Genomic DNA, 21,074 nt, shown 5'->3' with positions numbered 1-21,074 from the left:
GGCACAACTTTAGGCCATTTCCTCTTGTTCTCTTGCTTATAACTTGGGAGAAGTGACTGACCTCCACCTGGCCACAACCTCCTTTCAGGCAGTTGTAAAGATTGAGAAGGTCTCCCTTAGCCTCCTTTTCTTCAGGCTGAACACCCCCAGTTCCTTATCTGTTCCTTGTAAGACTTGTGCTCCAGACCCTTGCATATCTTAACATGGGTTTTTTGCAGTGTTTTAACCTGATTGTCTTTTATGCAGCTCTGATGAGCAGGCCTTTCAGGCAAATAAATAGATGACAAATAATTTTTATGTGGAAAGTCACAGTTCTGTAGATTTAGTGCTGGTGGGAAGCCCTGTGGCAGCTGGACATAGTAGGTATTTTAGTGGATTTCAGTGAGAGTTAAAGGGTTTTCCATCTGTCATATTCTGAAGATCTTCATAAGCAACATCATGTGTTTCTGCTTGTATGGAACAAGAGTCCTGCAAAAAAAGAATTCCAGTGTTTGCACGTAGGCCAGGTCCAGAATAAGATGAGTGGACTGCCAGTCCAGCAGTGGGTTTGCTGGAGCCCTCCATACAACAACAAGGTCAGCATGACAGGAGGAGGTAGTGGAGGGGGGGACATGGGGAGTATCTTTTCAGGTGCCTGATAAAGCCTGCTTTATCAAAGAGTTTGGGAGACCAACTCAGAAATGTAGCAACAGCTGAATTCAGGAGAGCTGAGGAAGTAAGCCTGAAGTAGGAAACTTCTGCTCAGTCTGCTCTAAGGATTATCATTATGGTATTGATGAGTAACTGAGAGTTTATTCTACCTTAGTCTATTCCTGGGTCTGAGATCTACTGTGAAATTTCTTTGTCCTCCAAGGTTTGCAAATGAAGGTGGTGTAAATTAAATTATGAGCCAGCTTTGCAAAACTTCTAATATCCCTCACTATAGACAGAGATTCCCACTGTGAAATCTTGGATCTTGTTTGTATTTGGTGACATAGAGGAGTGACTGCTGAAAATCACATTATTTAACAAGATTGCATCACTTTCTGCTTCTGTCCGAATCTGTTGAAGTCCTCCAGTACAGGAGATTGAGCCACACAACCAGAGCACTCCAAGTCATGCTGCAACACTGAAACAAAAGTCTACCAGGAATTCAGTGCATCAGTACTCTGTGCTGGGGCCTGCTAACGTCACAAAAATGTCTTATTTCCATCTCAAGGTTTTCAGTCATCTAAATGAGTTGTGGTGCTCTCTCTTTGCTTAACCTGTGGAAAACCAGGACCGTTCCTTTCTTAAAATCCTGTTTCCATCAGATGATTTTTGCAGTACAGCTTTATTTAAGAAGGTGTGATGCCTTTGTATCCCTGTCTCAGTAGCAAGGTGACCTCTAAGAGCAGGAATGAAACTCCTTGTCTGAGCAGGCTGGACTTCACAGCAGCTACCTGGCCTTTGGAAAGGTGCTCTCAGATCTTCCTAATGCTGATGATGGTTCATGGAATCTTTCAAACAGTGCCAGTATAATTGAAGTGTGTAGTTAGGTTTCTCATGTGGTGTTGATGAGATGAGAAGGCACTGAGGCCATGTATTGCTGTAAATGTATTGACTTGAGAGGTCGTGGTGTGACTTGCCTCCTGGGATGGTGGGGAGGGAGGCTGAGGAGGTTGCTGCAGGCTCAGAAGCTTCTTCTCAGCCTTCCCAGTACTTGTGTCACCTGCTCTCGAGCAAAGACACGCTGGGTCATACCTGTCAAGTTTATAAATTAAAGTACTAGGAACCTATATTTAAAGGAAAGAAAATTTAAAAAAGGGTTTTTTTCATCTTATTATGAGCCTTCTTGATAACATTAATTGCACATGAATCTAATGGCTTTGTGTTCCTTTCCTGTGCAGTGTCACCGTAAGGCTTCTTTTTTCTGTCTGAAATAAGAGCACTGTTACAATGCACAGCTTTGCTAATTATCAGGCTACAAGGAAATGCACCAGCATTTCCCATTCTCTAAAATGGAAACTGTGGCATTGTGGTCCAAGGGAAGTATCTAAATAAGGCTTGTCTGTGTCCCGGGGTCGCAGCTTGGCAGCTGCAATGAGGTGGCATATTGTGTTGATGGTGCCTGACGCCACGTCTTTAGAAGCTGGCAGAAAGATACTCTCCATGGAGGGCCTTGAACTCTGAAATTGAGTTTCTTAGTGTGCTCCAGCAGAGCCTGAAGCCATTGACCTTCAGGCCATATATGATTTACTGATAGGGAGGATATTTTTGGTGGCATTTGGCGGCAGCTTTCTCTCAGTGATGTGCCCTTGGCTCTGGAAGGTGCTTCATGCCTGGTCCAAATTGCCCAAGCCTATATTGATCTTCAGAGCACTCTGCAATGTGCATCTGTTTTCAGAGCTACTGTGCAATTGGGCCTCTGAGAGAAGTCAGCTGTAGGAAAAGAGGAATTTTGACAGTCTGTGGACAACTCAATTTTGTCTTCATGATGTATTGTGGAAGTGTGTTTAGCCTCTAAAACAAGCCTTATTGTGACTCTCATAGTAATAATAATAAATAAACACAATCTCAGGTTTGTTTTAAAAATCTGTTTTTACTATGAATTGAGTAGTCCAAAGAGCATATATGCTAAACAATTCATAACAAAGTACAATGTCAGGAGTTTCTTTCCTGATATACACAGGATGAGGACAAGGATAAAGAGAGAAAAAAGCTGCTACATTTTGTTTGGACAAAGCAGATGATTTTCCCGCTGTCAGGGTGATGAGTAAAGTATATAGAAAAACACAGCTGAGCTACTCCCCAAACTGCTGTTGATCCCAGTGGATTATGTTTTTGTTTGAGTGAGGACTTTTTTAAGACATCATGGCTCCCAGCCCAGCCCTTTGCTGTGGGGGTGCAGCCCCAGGAGGAAGGGGAAATAATTTCCACAGCTGATTTTGAAGCCAGGACAGATGTGTGCAGTAGGTTTCTGCCTGTCTGCATTCACAGTTCCCTGCAAGATGAATGGACACTGAAGTTCTGTTATTTGCACTATTTATTTGCTCTCAGAAGGAAGCAGATGAGTCTCTCTTCTGTGGAAGAGTTCTCAGCTTGTTCTGCAGTCTGTTACAAGGAGTGTGCTAATTAATGGAGATTTCCTTATTTAGTTAGAAGATTACATATATCAACTATTATGGTTTGTATGTAGCTCAAAGTGTAAGTTTGCAAGTGCTTTAAGAAAGAAAACTAATGCATAATCAAAAGACATTAGAAATCATAATGCAAAATCAGCATCAACTCAACTGCTTCGTCAGGATTTAGAGAGACTGTGAAACTGAGCAATAGATCCAACCTTCAGATGAATTCCAATAACAATAATGTTGAGTTAAACTTACCAGCGTTTTTTACAAGTCCTTTCTGGTCTATTTAGTATCTATAATCAGTCTGCTAGGAGATAAGGAGAGCATGTGCCTCTGTTGAGAAGACCAAGTGGGAATAAATTAGATAAGGGGGTCTATTATTTGAGCTTTGCAAAATATTCAATGTAAATGTTATTTTTGCTGGGGCTTTTTGGTTGTGCATTTACTGAATGTATTAATTAGATTATCTTTTAAATTTCCAAGCTAGCAAGCTAGTAACACATAAAATCTCAGAAATTCTTGCATATTAAAAAAAATATTTTAAAATTAAACATTTGTTCCATGGTAATATTACATCCTTTTCATATGCAACTGAAGTTGTTAGCAACTTCTAGACTTACTATTATATCAGATTTATTCTGCTTGGTTTTCTTCAGTTAATAATCTTCCTTGAAGGAGGATTTAAATCCTTTGTTTTGGATTTCCTTGTACAAGGTGCTGCCCTTGTAGCTTACAAGCTTCTGGAGCCTTTGGTCATGCCGTGTGGGCCATGGCCAGTGGCTGCCTTGTCTGTGGGATTCTGGGAAAGCCCCAACCATAAGTATAGGAACAGCTGGTAGAGTTAGTCTCTTAACTGCAGTCTGTGCTTAGTCCTAGGTTTTAACCTGGGTTAAAATATGAGTAGGATCTTTGTAAGAGATCCCAAAGCTTGAGCAGAGCAGAATCTGGCCCACCAAGTGCCATGGTCCACCAGGTCTCCTTTATGAATTCTTTAGCTACTAGATGTTTAGCGCCACATGGATTTACTGGTGTTATTTTATGTATTTCACAGTCAGTAACCAAATGAATGTAAATATTAATTGCAAAATGAATCATTTTTTTTTCTCTACCCTTCGTCTGTGTAATTAGAAACATTTCTTCTCTGTCACTGTCCACTCTGCTGCTGCTGTGTTTGTTAAAGGGTGATCTCTTTTATCCTGTGGGCTCAAAGGGAAATTACTGGTGTTATTACCAGTGGCAGTTGTGGTAATGCACAGAATTGTCCCTCTGGTAGTAATGACCTTGAGCTTTATGAAGCACCTCAAGGTTTACTAACAAGGGTAGAACCGCGAGAAGTTTGTTAATTGAAACGATGAAATATGTTAGAGCGGATACAAATGAGTTTAAAGCCAATTCAATTAGAAGTGCATCTGTTTCCAAAGCTGCTGGAGAAATGTTGTTTATTTTTGAATCACTTTTAAGTCAGCCTCTTGGAATCCTGTTGGCACTGTTGTTTTACGTTGTGTGCAGACCTTACCCCCGCAGCCAATTTATCATTTGGAAGTGCAACAACCAGGTGGCTGCCAGTGCCTTACGTTAGCTTGTAAACCTGCTAATTGCCTTCTTCTCCCACCACGATCCGTTTGGGAATGTAGAGGAGGACACAGAAGGGCACTGCAGCCCCTCGCTGGCTGTGCCTGCTGAGAGATGTACAGTGTCTAGTGTAGGTGGGAAAGAAACTGGGCCACTGCAAAACTCCCCTCCAGCTCTGCATTGCAATCCACAGCCTCTTAGTGCTTCTGCACCACTGACACCCACCAGCCCATCATCCAGCTGCCTCCTCTTGCCTCAGCTCTTTTGGGTTGCACAGCAAAAATGAGACAATAGCAGTTTTTACACCATGTATTTGAGCCTTAACCTCCAACACCCACCAGACCATCATCCTCACTTTATTGGTCTAACCTGCTTTTGCTTTGTCTCTCAGACTGTGCAGAAGAAATAAGACAAGTAATGGTTGCTACATCGTGTATCTGAGCCTTCCCAGTACATCCTGTGTCATCTGTGGGTGCCTTGTTTATTATAGACACTTTAGGGAGGAGACTCCATTTGTGGCTTGTAGAGCATCAAGCACATTGTTTATAATGAATAAATAATAATAAAATGAGCTTTGCACCTAGGTAAATGTTTTTGTTCATCCCATTACACTGGCAGTCTCAGTAGGAAAACAATACCATTTAAGCTTAGAATAGGCTTATTTGATCGTCCAGCTCATTTTTTCTGCCAATTCAAGACTATTCCCAATAGTATTTTTCAAAGTGCCTCCTGAAATACCCCATGTGCTGGTGTTTCTGTTGCTCCCTCCTGCAACATCTGTGTGTTCAGCTCCAGCTTTGTAGGGCTTGGGAGCCTGCTGTTGATTCAAATAGGACAGAGCTCTCATCTGTTGTTTCTGTTATACAAACTTTATTTTAATGGTATTTGATATTTGAGGATTAAAACACAAGAGGTTAAAGGTAGCTTCAAGAAATCATGTAAGAACACAGGAGAACAGCAGGCTGAGCAGGGCTGGGGAGAGAAGGACATCTTTTTCTACAGAAGGTCTTATAAATTCAACAGATTTTCTGGTACCAGGTTCTGCAGAGGAGAGGAAAATGGGGAATGTGATGGATGAATATGTTTAAGGATGACACTGACAAAACCAGCTGTGTAAACTTGGCCTTGAGTTAATCTCCCCAGGCTGAGTGACAGTAACTCAGAAATGTGTTTATGCTGTTTCCTTTATTCATTTTCTATTGTGGTCAGAAGTGTTTCTCTAGGTAAGAGCCTGAATGTAGAATTCTCTGTTAATAGGTTTAGTCGCATATCTCCCTTGTTGTTTTTTGTTTGTTTGTTTTGTTGTTGTTTTGTATTATGCACCATGCCAATGCTACTTGTTTTCTGGGAATGCCAATACTAGCTTTATGGTGGGTATCCCAGCTGAAGTCTCTTCAGCCCCCTCACAATGGCAAGATGTTGCTTGGCTCCTACAGAGACAAACAAATATCCTTTCTCATAGGCAATAGGTGACCTGAGTGCAACATTATTTACTAGTTTCTCATAAAAAGATAGCCACAAAGGCATTCTCTATCTGAGCAGAGAGGATAAAGATTTTTGGAGGAAAATTTTTGTTGAATGAAATCTTTATCCGTAGGATTAACCTCAAGTGATTTGATAGAAGAAATTATGGCTGTGAGAAGAGCTTGAATGAAGATTATGTTCCCATTTTGATTATGTAGCATTGTTCAACATGGGAAATTGGCTTCCTCTGGGCAGTATAGTAGTTTAATGCTCTTATTAGCTGTCCATTATTTATTTATACTTAATGTAGTTTAGAAAGATGTGTGAGGAAACTCAAAAAGTCATGAGGTGGCCTCTTAGCAACAAGAGTTCTTTAGAAATTATCTGGTTTGCTCAGGGAGCCCCACAGCAGTTCCCAGGGATGGAATACAATAGTTTTCTTAAGTTTTGTTTATTTTAACTTTTTTCCTTCCTATTCCTTCTATTTAATTTTGGTTTATCTTGTCTCTTTTTTTTGTCTTACATTTCTTTTTATTATACAGTTAGGTCTTGAACTGCTTAGCCCATTTTGCCTTCACTGATAAGTTGATAACCCCTCTGTCTAATCCTACTTTGAAACAAGGCACTTTCTTTGTTTCTGTTGAGAGTTAATTACCAAGGCTGTCACACAGCCCAAGGAAAAATGATATTTCATATGGTGGTGGAGCAGAACTCTTTGGAGAACTGCCTAAGAAATGATTCTCATAAATCTATCATGAGCAAATTTCTTTCACTTACCATAATGTATTATGAATTGCTTTGAGTGGCAACCTAAGCAGGTGGAATGGAATATGAGTGGGATATTTAGGAGTTTCATTTGGGGGAAAAAGAACAAGTCTATTTTGGAAATACTTGTGTGTGTGTCTCAGCCAGGCAAGAATACAAAGCATGCCAAGCTGAAGTATCTCCAACATGTGAGCACCACTGTAATGGATTGGGTCAGAAATACTTACCCAATTCCAGTGGCTTTGGAGCTGCAAATGAAAAGGTGACGTAGCACATGGAGGGAAGAGGCAGGAAAGAAAACCAGAACACATGGTGCAGGGACGAGTCTGCAGCTTTAGGGAAGAGTTACAGCACGAGTTACTGGGGAAATGGTTGCAGCTGTCAGGCTACGGGGTGGCAGCCGTAAAGGAAGAGGGAGCAGTACCATCAGGGAGGAAGAGGGGAGAAGAAATAGAGCATGATTGAACTGAAGGAGGGAACTGCTGTTGTTTCTAGCATTTTTCAAGGTGCTGTTTGCAAAAATAACATCAATATTTCTTGTAGCAGAAGGATATTTTCTGCTGGGCAATGCCTGCCTAAGTCTGAAATGTTTCTTGCTCTTTACTTCAGCATGAAGACCTATTGCTGCTGTGGGTCGATGCTCAGGATGTGATGCTGTCCTTCTTTGGAGTCAGCAGCAGGTTTGGGCATGGCAGAGCCTGTAAATACAGCTGTGGGCCAGAATAATATCTGTGCCTCAGCCTCAGTGTTTCCTGGTTGGTTGGGGATGTTGTCTGGGGATTCTGGGGTTAGCTGCTTATGGCTTGGATTTTTCTGAATTCTGTAATTTCTTCCAGCTGCAGTGACTGTTCCTTTCATAGAGTGGAGAAACCCTTCATAAGAGAGTAATTGAAAAAGCTGATTTGGTATTCTGTGGGTAAGGAATAGGGAGGGAGTGTTAGTGTGATGAAAACCAAATAGAAGGAAAGGGCTTAAAAATGAGAAATGTCAGGAAGATGGTAGGGACAAAATTAAGTTATTTCTGTGACCATCATTGCCAGAGCTGTCAGAGGGTCAAAGCTGCCTGCAATAAAGGCTGATGTTAGCAGCCACTGACTTTCATGGTCCAATATGAAATCTCCTTTTTGTTTAAATTAAAGTAGTACATACAGACATGACAAGCTGGTAATAGGAACTCGAGAAGAACAAATGCAGCACAGTAAGCAGGAAGGTGTGGAGCTATTCCACACTTCTGACCCCTTAATGGCGCCAGTAATTCCCCACAGAACCCAAGGGTCTGGCCATCCTCCACTGCCTTTCTGCACACCCAGAGCTCCATGGCCAGTGCTGGGCTCTGCAAAGTCTCTCTTCCCATATGCCGGCTCCTAAACCAGCTTTGGAGATGTGCCTGTATGGAGGAACGTTGTTTTTTCCCTGAGAAACCCTGTTGGCTTCCTCAAGGTGTTGGTCCTGCAGATGTCTGGTATTCTGATGTTAAAAGGTGATGATCTTGGGAGAGCTTTTACGTCAAACCATCTTAAGGTGAAACCAAAGCTTTAAAATAGCATTTATGACACCAGAATAGGCGAAGCAGTTGGAAAGGTGTTTAAGGAGAACTACTGGAAAGAAGCAGGAACCCGTTTCCTCTGCTTATCTCAAAACCGTATCTCGCACTGTTCCAGCTGCAGGGAGGTTCCCCACACATATTGTGGGAGGTGCCAAGAACACAGCTCTGCTGCCTCCACCATCCTCTGGTTCTCTCTTCTGGGAAGAGACTCTGACTCCCTGCCAATGCCAGCTCTGGAGGTGGCTGGCATAGTACTACAGGAGTATGAAATTGGGCTGTACACTTCCTTCTTGAAAGTTTATTCTGGCCAGTCTCATGGGGAAGATCACCACCATCTGCTGGTGACCACCAGGTTCACAAGAGATACTTTTGCCAGTGTGTGGCCTTTACATCAGTCAGTTTTATCCTAGCCTTCCCGGTGATCATTGGACTAAACCAAGTAGAAATTAGTTTTCCTGTCTGCTGTTCTATACAAATAATATCACAATCTCATGTTGGGAAGGTGTTGTCAGTCTGCCAAATGTCTTCTCTTTAAGAAGTTCTTCTCATTTTGTATTGATCACACAGATGACAGCGAGATATTGGAGGAACAGAGTTCCTTAGTTTTGGTGATTAAAACCTTTTTTAAATTTTTGGTTTAGGTTACATTGAAGAATCTTGCACTGTCCCGTGCCCGTTTGATTGCAAATTAAGCGATTGGTCCAGTTGGTCCCCTTGCAGCTCTTCCTGTGGACCAGGGGTGAAAGTCCGATCCAAGTGGCTTAAGGAGAAACCTTACAACGGAGGTCGTCCCTGCCCAAAGCTGGATCTCAAGAATCAGGTGAGCAGCATTAAATAGCCAACAGAAATCTCTCTGTCCTTAACTGTATTTTTAATTGTGATCAAAAGATACTGTGCTGGTGGGGAAATTAAAGATAGGAGTTATCTTTGGGACTCCACCTTGGGTCAGATTTTGTGTGCAAACATCGAACTTCTTGAGCATTGAGGAGAAGATGCTCATGTGACAGCAGAATTTCACTTGAAACACCGTATTTTTTATATGAAGAAATTGTTATCTCTCAAGGTACAGGAAGCTCTGGCTGAGTAATCCCACCTAGACAGTGTATAGACATCAAGAGAGCTGAGATGTCAGGAATATTTTTTTAAAATGTAAGACGCTGAGACCTGCAGAAAAGTTAGTTAAATGAATGTTGCTATTTTTAACAGCGTTTCCCTTCTACCCAGTACAGGTTCCCTTGAAAATTAATCTCTGTATCTTGAATATTGGAGAATCCCATCAAAGGAGAATAAACTCTAAATTGCTACTCTTAAAAAAATATCAGCATCTATCTAAATTCTCCTTAATGCTGTACGTGTTTCTGCAAAACTAATAGTCATTTCCTACATCTGCTTATTCATCCTCATTCTAATTAACACTGATGAAGTACTATTTAGTTTTGCCTGTCCTTTATTTGGGATTCAACCATGACAATTAATTAATAGGACATAAACAATCATGTTGAAGGGAATTCATATATATATGATGAATAAATGTGTATAAAAATATGTTGCATAGTATGTGTAGAAGGAATTTAATAGTATTCATACAGAGATTTGTTTGTATAGTTGCTTGTAGGGGCTAGAGCTGGTGTATCCAGTTGTTTTTCTGTGCTACTGTTGCTGCAGCAGTCGTGTCCTGGGATGCAGCACCACTTTTAGCACCTAAGTCTGAACTTGCCTCGTTTTCTTCAGTGAATTTTTTTTCTTGTGAGAAACTTGGTAAATACTTTTTTCTTCTTCTTCCTTATTACTACTTGAAATTCATAGGCAGTAGCCTAACAGAAGCAGCAGGGACTATGAAAATATAAAACTGCAATAAAGTGTATGTTGTCCATACCTCAGTGCTTTTCTTAATAGATCAGACAGATCACCAAAGAGGCAAAATGAAATCCCACAGTAAGTCATATGGTAACAATAAGCTCCTTTGTAATGAAAAGACACTGGGGCTTGTTACCCATAGACACAGCAGACTACTTCCATTAAAAGTAAACTTACTGCTATAAAGTGTTGCCTATTCCCACACACATTAGATTTGCTAATTTCAAAAGCCTTTCAGAAGATATTAAAGGAAAGAAGTTGTTTAAACTTGGAAATTATGTCTTTGTAGGGTTTGTTGGTGCGCGGGGTGTGCAGAGTGTCATGGCTGGTATTAACACAGACGTGGTTGGTGGGGTTTTTGCCTCTGCCAGGAACACACACATCTTGATGTGAATCCCACTGAATTCATTAGAAGGTTTTTTGTTGTGGTCTCTAGTCGTGACACCTTAGAACTGCATTAACATCTGTTTCTTTAGTTTTGTCTCTTTTAATTTTTCCGGGTGTTTTTTTGTTTGCTTAGTCTTTTGGGGTTTTTGCTTCTTTGCCTGTGGGTTTTGGGTTGGGTTTTTTTTAGGAAATAAAGAGTAGCTCTTTCTAGCTGTTTTAGCACACAAATGGATTACTTCTTCCAAATTAGATGTATACCGTTGAATCAGATCCTATGTATTTCAGAGCTTTTAGGGTAAGAAGAAATGGTTGTACTACTAAGGAATGTGTGTGTATATACATGTGTATCTATATGTACGCTTAGATATGCACGTGTACCCACATACTGTGTGCACGGCTCTGTTCATGACCTCCCTAGGTGCTTCTCAGTCCCTTGTGCAGTTCAGAAGGAGTTTTGCTCTGCACCCACTGAACTTTGACTTTCACCACAGATTTAGACACACTGGGGTTCTTGGGCACGTTGCAGCAGGCACAAGTTGGTACCCAGATGGTAAAGTAAATTAGCTGATGGTGCTGCTGTTTAGTTAAGCTGGACACATACCATTAATTCACTGCAAGGCAGACTGTCTTCTGCTTCCCCTGGTCTGGGCAGTGTTTACATCCTAGAGCAAAGCTCTATAGATTCTTTATATATATGTATGGAACATCCTGGTTATTTTTATATGATCTGAGTTAAATACTTGTAGTAAAATATTGGCTTTTGTTTGATATCAGACATGAGAAAGCTAAATTACGTTGGTGCTGAGATTTGCTCTGTCTTCTCTCGCTGCTGTGTTATATTGTGTTTTATGCAGTTGATAAAGACATAAGATAACTTGGAAGCAATAATAAACTCCTCTAGGATCTTAATTCCACAGAGCTTTTGCTCTTCTGAAGTATCTTGAAGCCACTCCTTCAGGTGTCTTCATCCCCCGTGCCCCTAGAGCCTCTCAAGCAGTCCACTCTTTCTGCAGTAGATGCAGGAGTTAGGAGAATTAATTCAGCTTTTATATTATCTCTTCTTCTAATTGTAGTCAGACTAGGTTGAGCCGTTCTAGATTCCCGTTCTGGGTTTTATTATTTTCTAACGGAAGTGTCAGGCAGGTAGTGTGGGCTGTGGGCACTTGGTGTTCTGATACAATCATTTGATTTTGATATAGTCAGTTCAGCTTTAACCTTCTTGTGCTGTTGCCTTGTGAAACGAAATGGAGAGTTACAATCTTTGGGGGAAGAGATGACAGTATTTTAATGCAGATCCATGTAATATGTTGAATTCCATCTTGTACCTGTAAGTGTTTGAAAATTGCTGAAGAGTTGACTACCTACATTCTGCTCCACCTCTTGAAGAAAAGGGGCATTGCGTGGAGAAGCTGTGCAGCTCTTATCTAAGGATAGGAGTGTTCCTGAACACCCGACTGGATTATGGGGTCAGCTGGCAGATGTTCTTGGCTGTGCAGTGCATGTTAAAAGAGGTGTTGCATTTACATTTTTCTATTTCTGCTCTTATTTGAATGCACTTACACAGCATGCTGTTGCTAAGCTATTTAATGCGTAGTTCTACATGTTGAAAGGTTAAATATGAATTATGGGGGGTTTATTGCTTGAATATTCTTTTATAGGTTTTTAGGATTACTACAAGAAAATGCATCTTATTTTAAAGACTCATGAATTCCAAGGATTATCTCTTTATTGATTGCTCTAATATATATTCTTGTCAAGATTTTCCCTCCTTCTCCTTCCTCCTCCTCTTTCTCTTATCCAGTTCTGCTAAAGGACAAATACCATAGCAAGTAGTTTATTCCCTGTATATATCCTGGGGTTTTTTAAGCAAACATTTTTAAAGGATTGGGAGCATTTGTAAAGGCAGGTATAGCAGGAAAAAAATGTGGTGTATTTGAAATTCAAACTTACTGCTTTCTTTAAAATTGTTATTTTATTCTTAATGACTTTTTCTGGTGTTTACTCTAGAATATGAGAAATACAGACACCTTGCAAATTACAATTGCAAGTACTTTTCCTGAAATTGCACACATATGTTTAAGGATTGGGAAAAGGAAGGCAGTGGTGCATTTACAGATAGGATGTCTCAGAAGCAGGTGTGAAGACATATGAATTTTCTGGCAGTCTTTTCACTGCAGAGAAAACAATTATTTGTTTTAATTAGAAAAAAAAATTGAAATTTCTTTCCCAAAGTGAAAACCTTACAAAACTATAGGCTTTAAAAACTCACCATGAGAGTGTACAAGACTGGATGAGATGTAGACTACTCTTAGCTGCAGAAGTCACTGTCACTTGCAAGGCAAAGCTGGGCTTGGGTAGGGATACAGAAGGGGGATTGTGTGTGCGTGATCTTTCCCCTTTTCTAATCTGTAGTGTTAAGAAAGGTAAGTTCAGGAAGGGCCTTTTGTAAAGATGTTTCCAGGCTTTTCACACATTCCTCAAAGAAAACCAACACAGTAGTATGCAGAGCAGAGTTGGACTTGCTCACGTTCAGGATTCGTGTGTCTAGGCAAGCTAAGTTTCCGTGATCCCAAAGTGCCCTTCAGCTGTGTCAGAGGAACTCTGCCTAAGGAAGGGCAACATAGCATGGGCTCATCACAGGGCACTGTCATGAAACAAAGCCCACTTTATTTAGGAAGGTAACTGCTCTCAGAGCAAAAATTTTGTAAACAGTGAATTTCTGAATTACAAGATACAGCTCCTGTATTTTTCCTTTTTTTCCTTCAAGGTATGTTCCTGTCCTTGCTTACTGACACAAACTAATTGCAACCTCTTTCATTTATCTTTGTCTCCTATCTGACTGTGGGTTATTAAAACAGTAAAAGAGTGTGTCTGATTGTAAGAGTTTAGTTTCATGCTTTGTTTTGGTGTACTACTTGGTTGTACTCTTCCCTTGCCTGAATATATCTTTTATACACACATGTATGTATATGTGCATCGTATGAAGCATTTTCAGATCTGTCAGATTCCTGTGTTAGAGTTTAATTTTGAACCCAGCATCTTTTATTGCTATCATTAAGTTAGTTCACATCCAATCCCAGGAGGGTGAGTTGCTTGTATAACCTCTGCCTTTCAGTATCAGCAATTGGTCTTCAAGAATATCATTAATAATGTATTAGCTATAAATAGCTCCTGCTTAAATCATTTCTTTTCTAATATAGATTTCTAATTGTCAGAAAAGTCACTGAACTTTTTGGAGACACTCATAAAATCTCTTCCTCTCAAGGATTTCAGCTGCCAGGAGTTTTTTTTCTGAACCTTTGTCCTGTGCTGCTGTATCAGTAGGATCCTTTCTGGGGCACCCAAGGACACAGCTGACCTAAGTTTTCCTCTGGTTCTTTTCAATCAACACTCATTTACTTAACTTCCAGAAACAAAAATCATGTCCTTAATTTCAGTTTTACCTGCAGAAGGTTTGATTTCCTCCCACTTGGCCTTGAAGGAAGGAATTAGAGCATCAAACACATTTGCCATCTGCTTCTAGTGAGTTTTTACAGTATCATAAAAATGACAAGTTTTTTTGCCTGCTACACGTGTGGGAGAGTTAGTATCACCAAACAGTGAGAACCTCCTGGTTTCCTTACACTTTTCTGGCTGTGATGGAAACTTTTGATTCTAAACAGTAATTTAGTTCATTAAATGAGCAAAAATAGCAAACCAAATCTTCCCGAAGTGAGTGTCTGGAGCCTCCACCATGTGGGTGGATGCCTCTTAACTTCCTAAGGAAAATACAGCCTTTTGCCTTGTTGTCCTTCAGGATCACATCTCTGTAGCCTGTACTGTAATTCCCAGCATACATTAATTTTGTATTCAGCTTTGTTAGCTATCCACACTTGATTTTCATTTCTCCTGCAGGGTCTCTGTTGAATGAAGTGTCATGTAAACATATTTTCTCAATTGCTACTCATGGAAAGCTTTAGCCTTACAAAAATTGAGCAGATCAACAACTTCTTAGAAAGTATTTTCACTTTACTTTTTTTCTGTGTAGCTCCTTTAGACATCTCTGTAATAATAATGCATATTAATATATGGTGTAATGCTGTTTTCTGCAATTGTGGGAATCCATTAGCACTGTGTGAAATGAAATTAGGTGCCAGTCTCCCCCCTTGCATTACATTGGATCCACAAAAATTAGCAGCCTTCTGCTAAAAGATTAAGCTACATTTTTTCTGCCTGCTACAGCTCCTATCAAGTTCTTGATGAAATATGTTGTCAAAACAGGACTTTTTGCTGTAAAAGAAAGTGATAGGTTTGCATCCCTGGAACTGAAAATTTACCCATAATTATTTCTGATGCAAATACAGCTCCTATGTTTGTTGTTGAAAAACCTATTTGTTGTTTAATATCATAGTATATGGCAAAACAGTGAAAGAGAGGAAGAGTTATACCAAAACATGCTTTGTCCTGTTTATTTCTGTGCAGAGGAGAGGGAATTAAATGGAAAATGAGCTGTAGACTGTTGGGTAGCCCAGTGGAGAAAGTATTAGCATTTCACCTAAGGAACTAAGTTAAATTGGTTTGGGCAATGTTTTGTAAGGAGAGGAGTTTGGTTTGTGCTGAATCTCTGGTGGACAATGTGTCATATTGGAGGACCAGCATACACTGTGTGTCATAAATCAGTGTGACAGCATCTAACACTGAGACTGAACTTACTCTTGCTTGTCTTTGTCTTAGGAGCAGGAGAACACAAAGGATTGATGCCTTGGTTATTCTTTGGCAGCACATTTAATCTTTGGTATTTTTTCACCTTCTTCCTCCTCTTAGAAAGTTTTCTTTTTTTTTTTTTTTCTCTGGAAAGTTTTGCAGTATAATTTGTTTTCAGTTGTAGGTTCCCAATCTTTAAAGGGGGAAATGCTGTATGACTGTTAAAATAAGGACCTTGCTTCTGCTCTTACTGGAACAAAGCCAATCAGATTTAGAATAAAAAAATGTTGCCATGTCTTCACCTTCTCATATGGTAGAAGATGTGAAAAACAGCTACTTGGCATGATGTATTTTATCACCTCTGACTTAAGTCTTCAGAAACAGTGAGTTACACAAAATCATCCCTTTTCTTGCTTTTGGCAAGCTAAATGAAAGTTTTGACATGTTTTCCTTCTCTTTACTGTCTTCTGTAATTTCTTTCTGTACAAAATTAGCTTCCAAAATATGATCTTGTTGATTACAAAGTAGTGTTTGCTGTTATAGAATAAATGAATGTGGAAATTTCTTTTGAAACAGATTCTGAGTCAAGTAATGAAGTTAATGACAGTAACTTAGAGCTCTGTAGAACCTGTCACATAATTTCAAAACTTCTTCAAGCATGAATCCAACAAGATAGTGGCAAGATGTTGAATAGAAACACGTTAAGCAGAAGACAGCCCAGCTTTGCCCAATCTAGGGAGCTGGTGTCTGTGATCAGAGTGGTGGTGTAGAACATCCAACCTGGACAAAGCTTGGGTTGGGAAATTAGGTGTTAGCATTGGCCCAGTTAGCATCTACTGCTGTCAGAAACCAATGTGAGGCTATTCTAGGGAGCAGCTTTAAGAAAGGATGTCACAGGAGTCTGCCCCCAGCTTTGATTTAGAAAAACTGCAGTAAAGAAGTGTTTCCTCTACAGGACAGAGTATCTCGTATATCCTTTCATCAACCAAATGTCTGGGTGTCTCCTCCAGGCCTCTATACTGAGGTCTTCTGTGTTGGCTCTGCTAGGTGTGCACCAGCTTGGTTATTAAGATTTTGGTCACTTTTTAAATTTTCCCAGTGGACAGCAGTGTCTTTCAGAAGGAGTGAATTTTCTCATGCATATATAGCAGATTCTCTGTGTCCTCAATTTAAAGTTCACCTCATTCAGGTGGCTGGCTTTATTTCTTAGAGTTTGTTAAAGGTGGTCTGACTCGCCTGCACGCTGTGAACATATCCTGAGCATTCAGAGCAGAAAATTCCTACTTTCTGACATTCCTTTATGAGTAAGAGAGAATAATTGGAAATGAAGTTGCTTTTCCAACAGGGAAAATGGACATGAAGATATATGCTATGTGAATTCATCTGTCAGAGCTACTGAGAAACCCAGGAAAGCTCAGGCACCTCCTGCATGATGGTCTTGCCTTTTGAAGCATTTAACATTGCTGTGTTGTTCCTCCTACAGCAGTTATCGTTGATTAATACTTAACAAGTGTTAATATTTTTTCTTGTGCAGACACTTCTTGTGACCATTCCACAGAAATTATATCCGTATCGTTTGTTCGGCTTGCTTTGTTTTATGCACTGTAGCTGATTGATAGGTTCAGGAATGGATTTTATTTTCTTTTTGTGTTGTTTAATTGGTTTCCTCCTCCAAGACAGCAGAATAGAAGTGCAAATGACCTTCTACATTCCTCTTGATCTCTCCTCGCATGACTGGAAGGATTTTGCTGGACTTGCCACCAGCTAAATGTCTGCATTTGAACTGCAAGTTGAATACATGAATTTTTGCATCTTGTTTAGGTGACAACGTCAGGATCATCAGCATTATCAGATTGCTAGCTGGAATGTAAGCCACTTGGAGATTTTGGATTTCAAGGCCCAATTACAGCTTTCTGAGTGTCTGTCAAATACAGCCCCCATGTCAGGAGGTCTGCTGTTTGCAAGGGCTTTTTTTCAAAAGTTGAAATTCATTCGAGTCACGTGCAGGAGGGTTTGGAGAAAGAAAGGAGAAATTGAAGCTGTCTCCACCGTAGAGCTGTCTGGGGCTCTCCTTGCCTGCTGAAGTCCCTGTTTTTGCAGGGACACTAAGAGAAAAGTTGCTAATAGGAGTTTGTACAAGTTCAGCTAATCTTTCTTCATTACCTATAGATCGTGACATGTCTTTGTGTTACAAATAAGTGTGTTGCAGGCTGTAGCCACCAGTAGAAAAACTCAAGCTGAGACAGTTTATTTGTGTGAATGAAATGCCGAAGGATAGATTCTCCTCTTCCAATAAGATGTATATTCTGTCCTGTCTAATTTTATTTACTGCTTCTCACTTGAGGAGTGCATAAATCAGCAGTCCTGTGTAGTCTGTTTTGATTTATTACTTAATTAAAAGTTATGAGGGCTTTTAATCCATCTATAATTTATATTATTTTTGAGTCAGCTGTTTCCCATATTGCAACTTAACTAGGAAACTTGGGCCATTTTATGAAGGGAATATTTTGTGGGCCCTCGTGTTTGCTGACAGATGTGGCTCACAGGGATGTCTCAGGTGTTCCAGATCAACTTCGGAGTTCCAACTGAGAACCAAAGATAATTAAATATAAACTTAACAAAGTTTACCCTGCATCAGTTGTGGTTTGATGGCAAATAAAGTCTATGTGTTTGTTAGAGTTTTAGATTAATTTTAAAAGGGACAAGACTCATTTGTGGTTTCCCAGTAAACAGATGTTAGCTACACTTTAATAATTTAAAAAACAGACTTCAAATGGTTGTTTATGTTTCAATGGAGAATTAATTTGGCTCTAGGATTGAACCACATGCTGTTGACAAAACAGTGGAACAACCAGTTTTAATGTTTTGGGTTTTTTTAGTTCGTAGGTTACTGTTGTGTTTTTTTCTTAATTAAGGTTACAACCAGCATGCATTATAAAAAGCAGATTTTTCTCCATATAAGTTACTATTGAAGAATAAATAGAGTATGCAAACTTCCATTTTTGTAGTGATGGCAGAGATGGCTAGCTTGAATTTCTGCAAAATTTGAAAAATTTTCACTGAACAGTTTTGACTTGCACATTTCAGAGCACTCATCTGATTTGAACCTCAAAAAGTTTATCTCCTTTCTCACATATTATCTTTACTATTTGATACCATGAGCTATTTCTACTAGCAAAGCTTTGTCCAATCCTGGCGTTATAGATTGCAGGTAAAAAGGTTTTATGTCAGTTTGGATTTCATTGATGGCAAATTATTTTTGCCATGGGTTTCAGCAGGAATAAGAACTTCATATACCTGTGAGTCAGCTGCCCTCTGTTGGTTAGTTCAGCTTTGCTGTGATCTCGTTTATGTTTCCCTGTGACTTTTGGTGGGACAGATGGGAAGAGCTTTCCCTGAGTTCCACCTGCCAGTCATGTGTTTGAAATCAGTGGGGTCCTTCCTCTGCTCCTTGTGAGGTGTAACCTCTGCAAAGTGCTTATCTTCTCTTAACCTTACTGTTAAGCTTTGGATTTCCTGAATAACTTCATATGTAATTGCAGTGTTGTCACTGAACAGTTTCAATTGTTTCTGAAACCAAAATTTGTACCTGGATTTTTTAAAACCCGTAAAAAATACCTATTTTTGAATCATTAATAAAAGTTGTGAAATTCCTTTTTACTTGGTGAAAGTGGTTTAGTGTAATACAATGTAGAAATGTCCCATGGCACATTACATAGAAACTGTAGTTGTGTTTCAGATAGTCAGAAAGATTGTATCCAGTCTGTTCTGCAGGAGTTTGAGAATTAGACAATTATTATTAATTAGTATGAGCTTGGATAATTAGAAATGCTAAACCAAGTAATATGTCAGCTCTTCTGATTCAACAGTTTAATTCAACATCTGTTTAAGTTTAGGTGTCCTTTATGTTTGTAAGTTAGTTTTAAATTATGACTTTACTAAATAAAGATGAGATTTTTTTCCTTTTTTGAGTGACATTATGAGGTTCATGACCTTGCTATTTAGCTAGAGGCATAAAGATGTTTTCATTCTTGTTCTAAAGAGTCTGAGTGAAAATACTGTGTTGAAAAACAGTAAGTACTTTGAAAAGTAATGAGGACCTAGTGATATACTTGTGTCATAATGTCTTCTTATACGTGTATTTAATGGTGAAAAGAATTAATATGCATTTGTTAATGCTTTTATGGAGTGTTGTATTTGAAAGACAGAGTTTATGTTTTTCATTCAGCCTTCAGGGTATAGGGAGACCTGTGCTCCTTGTTCCTTGCTCTCAGGTAATGCAGCCCCAGTGCCTTTCCTGAGGCACCTCAGTTGTTTCTGGGTTAGGTGGGAATGCTTAAGGGTCACCAAGTCCAACATATGGCCCTTTATGAGTGTGCCAGTTTTCAAAATGTCTTAAAGTAAATCCAATCTGTTGCTTTAATTTAAATTCAGTATTTTCTCAAGTGGCCATCTGGAACATATATTTATATGTGTAAACCATTCCTCTGCCAGCTAAGTGCTACTTTCTTTGCTGCTATTAATCCAGTACTGAGGAATTACTCCTTTGTAACCTGGGATCCAGACCTGGATCGAAACATGCATGCCAAATTTTTATCCATCTTGTACTTGGTGTCCTCTTTGAGAAGTTAAATCCTAGCTTGAAACCCAAATTTTAAATCCAAGTTTTAATATAAATCTATATCCTGTGTCAGGCCCAGGGGTATTAATTTTTGTTCACATAATGATATTTTTGCTAAAACTTCAGTACAACCAACCAGCATTTTAAATTCTATTTCAGTTCAGTATGTAGTACAGAGTCTGATTTACAAAATGTAATCATGTTTAATTTTGATAAGGCACAGATCTTGTTAATGCTGCTACAGGACAGAGGATTTGGCTCCTCTGGGTAGTCAGAGCAGGGCTGCGAGGCAGTGATCTTCCCAGGCCAAATGTTTCTAAATATATGGAAAGTGACAGGTTTCTTTCATGCTGCTTTTTCCCCAGCTAGTAGCTGATTGTAAAGCTGGATAGTAAATAAACAGATTGTTTGTTGGAATGCAAACATTGCTGAGTACTGTAGCAGCTAGAGTAGCAATAGATATTCATCAGAAAATCCATCGGAGAAATCAATTATACTTTGAATTTCTCTTGTTGAGAGAATGGAAGTGCTTGGTCCGTGTAAACCAGAGTGATCAGCAGGTGGGCAGACAGAATAGGCTTTATGGATAGTCTCACAGGTGAGTAAAATGATAAGAGATTAATTATCTATTCTGTGCATTCCCAGAGCAACCATTGACAAAACAACTGTTTTTTTTTTGAGAATGAGACATGGAAGATTGTATCGTACAGCGCACAGTACGTAGGCAACTCATCAGTCCTGAGAAGGAAAAGTGATGATTAAACGCAATCAGATTAAACATTTGCATATAAAAGAGGTTTCTCTTAATATTCATTTCAGGTCAGTGTTTGATAAATGACTCGCAGATTTTCATCAGCGTTCTTGTGTCTTCATTTTTGCATAATAAGTGTCCTCTCAGGAGCTGTATGCAAACAGCAGTGTTTTCAGCATAGTTAGTTATCACATAGGAAATTCTAAGTACAACTTGTATTTGAGTCATATCAGCATGCTAACTGCAGAAATTAATCCCAGCTAGAGGAAGAATAAACATTTTTTTAAACTTAATTTCCTTTCTCTTACCCTGTCATCATAATGTAGCAAACCACATTAC

General features: G+C 39.5%; 1 protein-coding gene across 1 annotated transcript in view; it reads left to right on the top strand.

Annotated features, from left to right (window-relative positions):
* THSD7B (thrombospondin type 1 domain containing 7B) overlaps positions 1-21,074 on the top strand; it is a 326,234-nt gene that overhangs the window by 236,606 nt on the left and 68,554 nt on the right. The window contains exon 17 of the mRNA XM_051624219.1: positions 9,078-9,256. Coding sequence (XP_051480179.1) covers positions 9,078-9,256 — 179 coding nt within the window. The remainder of the gene's footprint in view (positions 1-9,077; positions 9,257-21,074) is intronic.

Source organism: Apus apus, chromosome 6 (assembly GCF_020740795.1).
Source record: "Apus apus isolate bApuApu2 chromosome 6, bApuApu2.pri.cur, whole genome shotgun sequence".
NCBI classification, from domain to species: domain Eukaryota; kingdom Metazoa; phylum Chordata; class Aves; order Apodiformes; family Apodidae; genus Apus; species Apus apus.
This window is presented reverse-complemented; position numbering and strand designations above follow the sequence as displayed.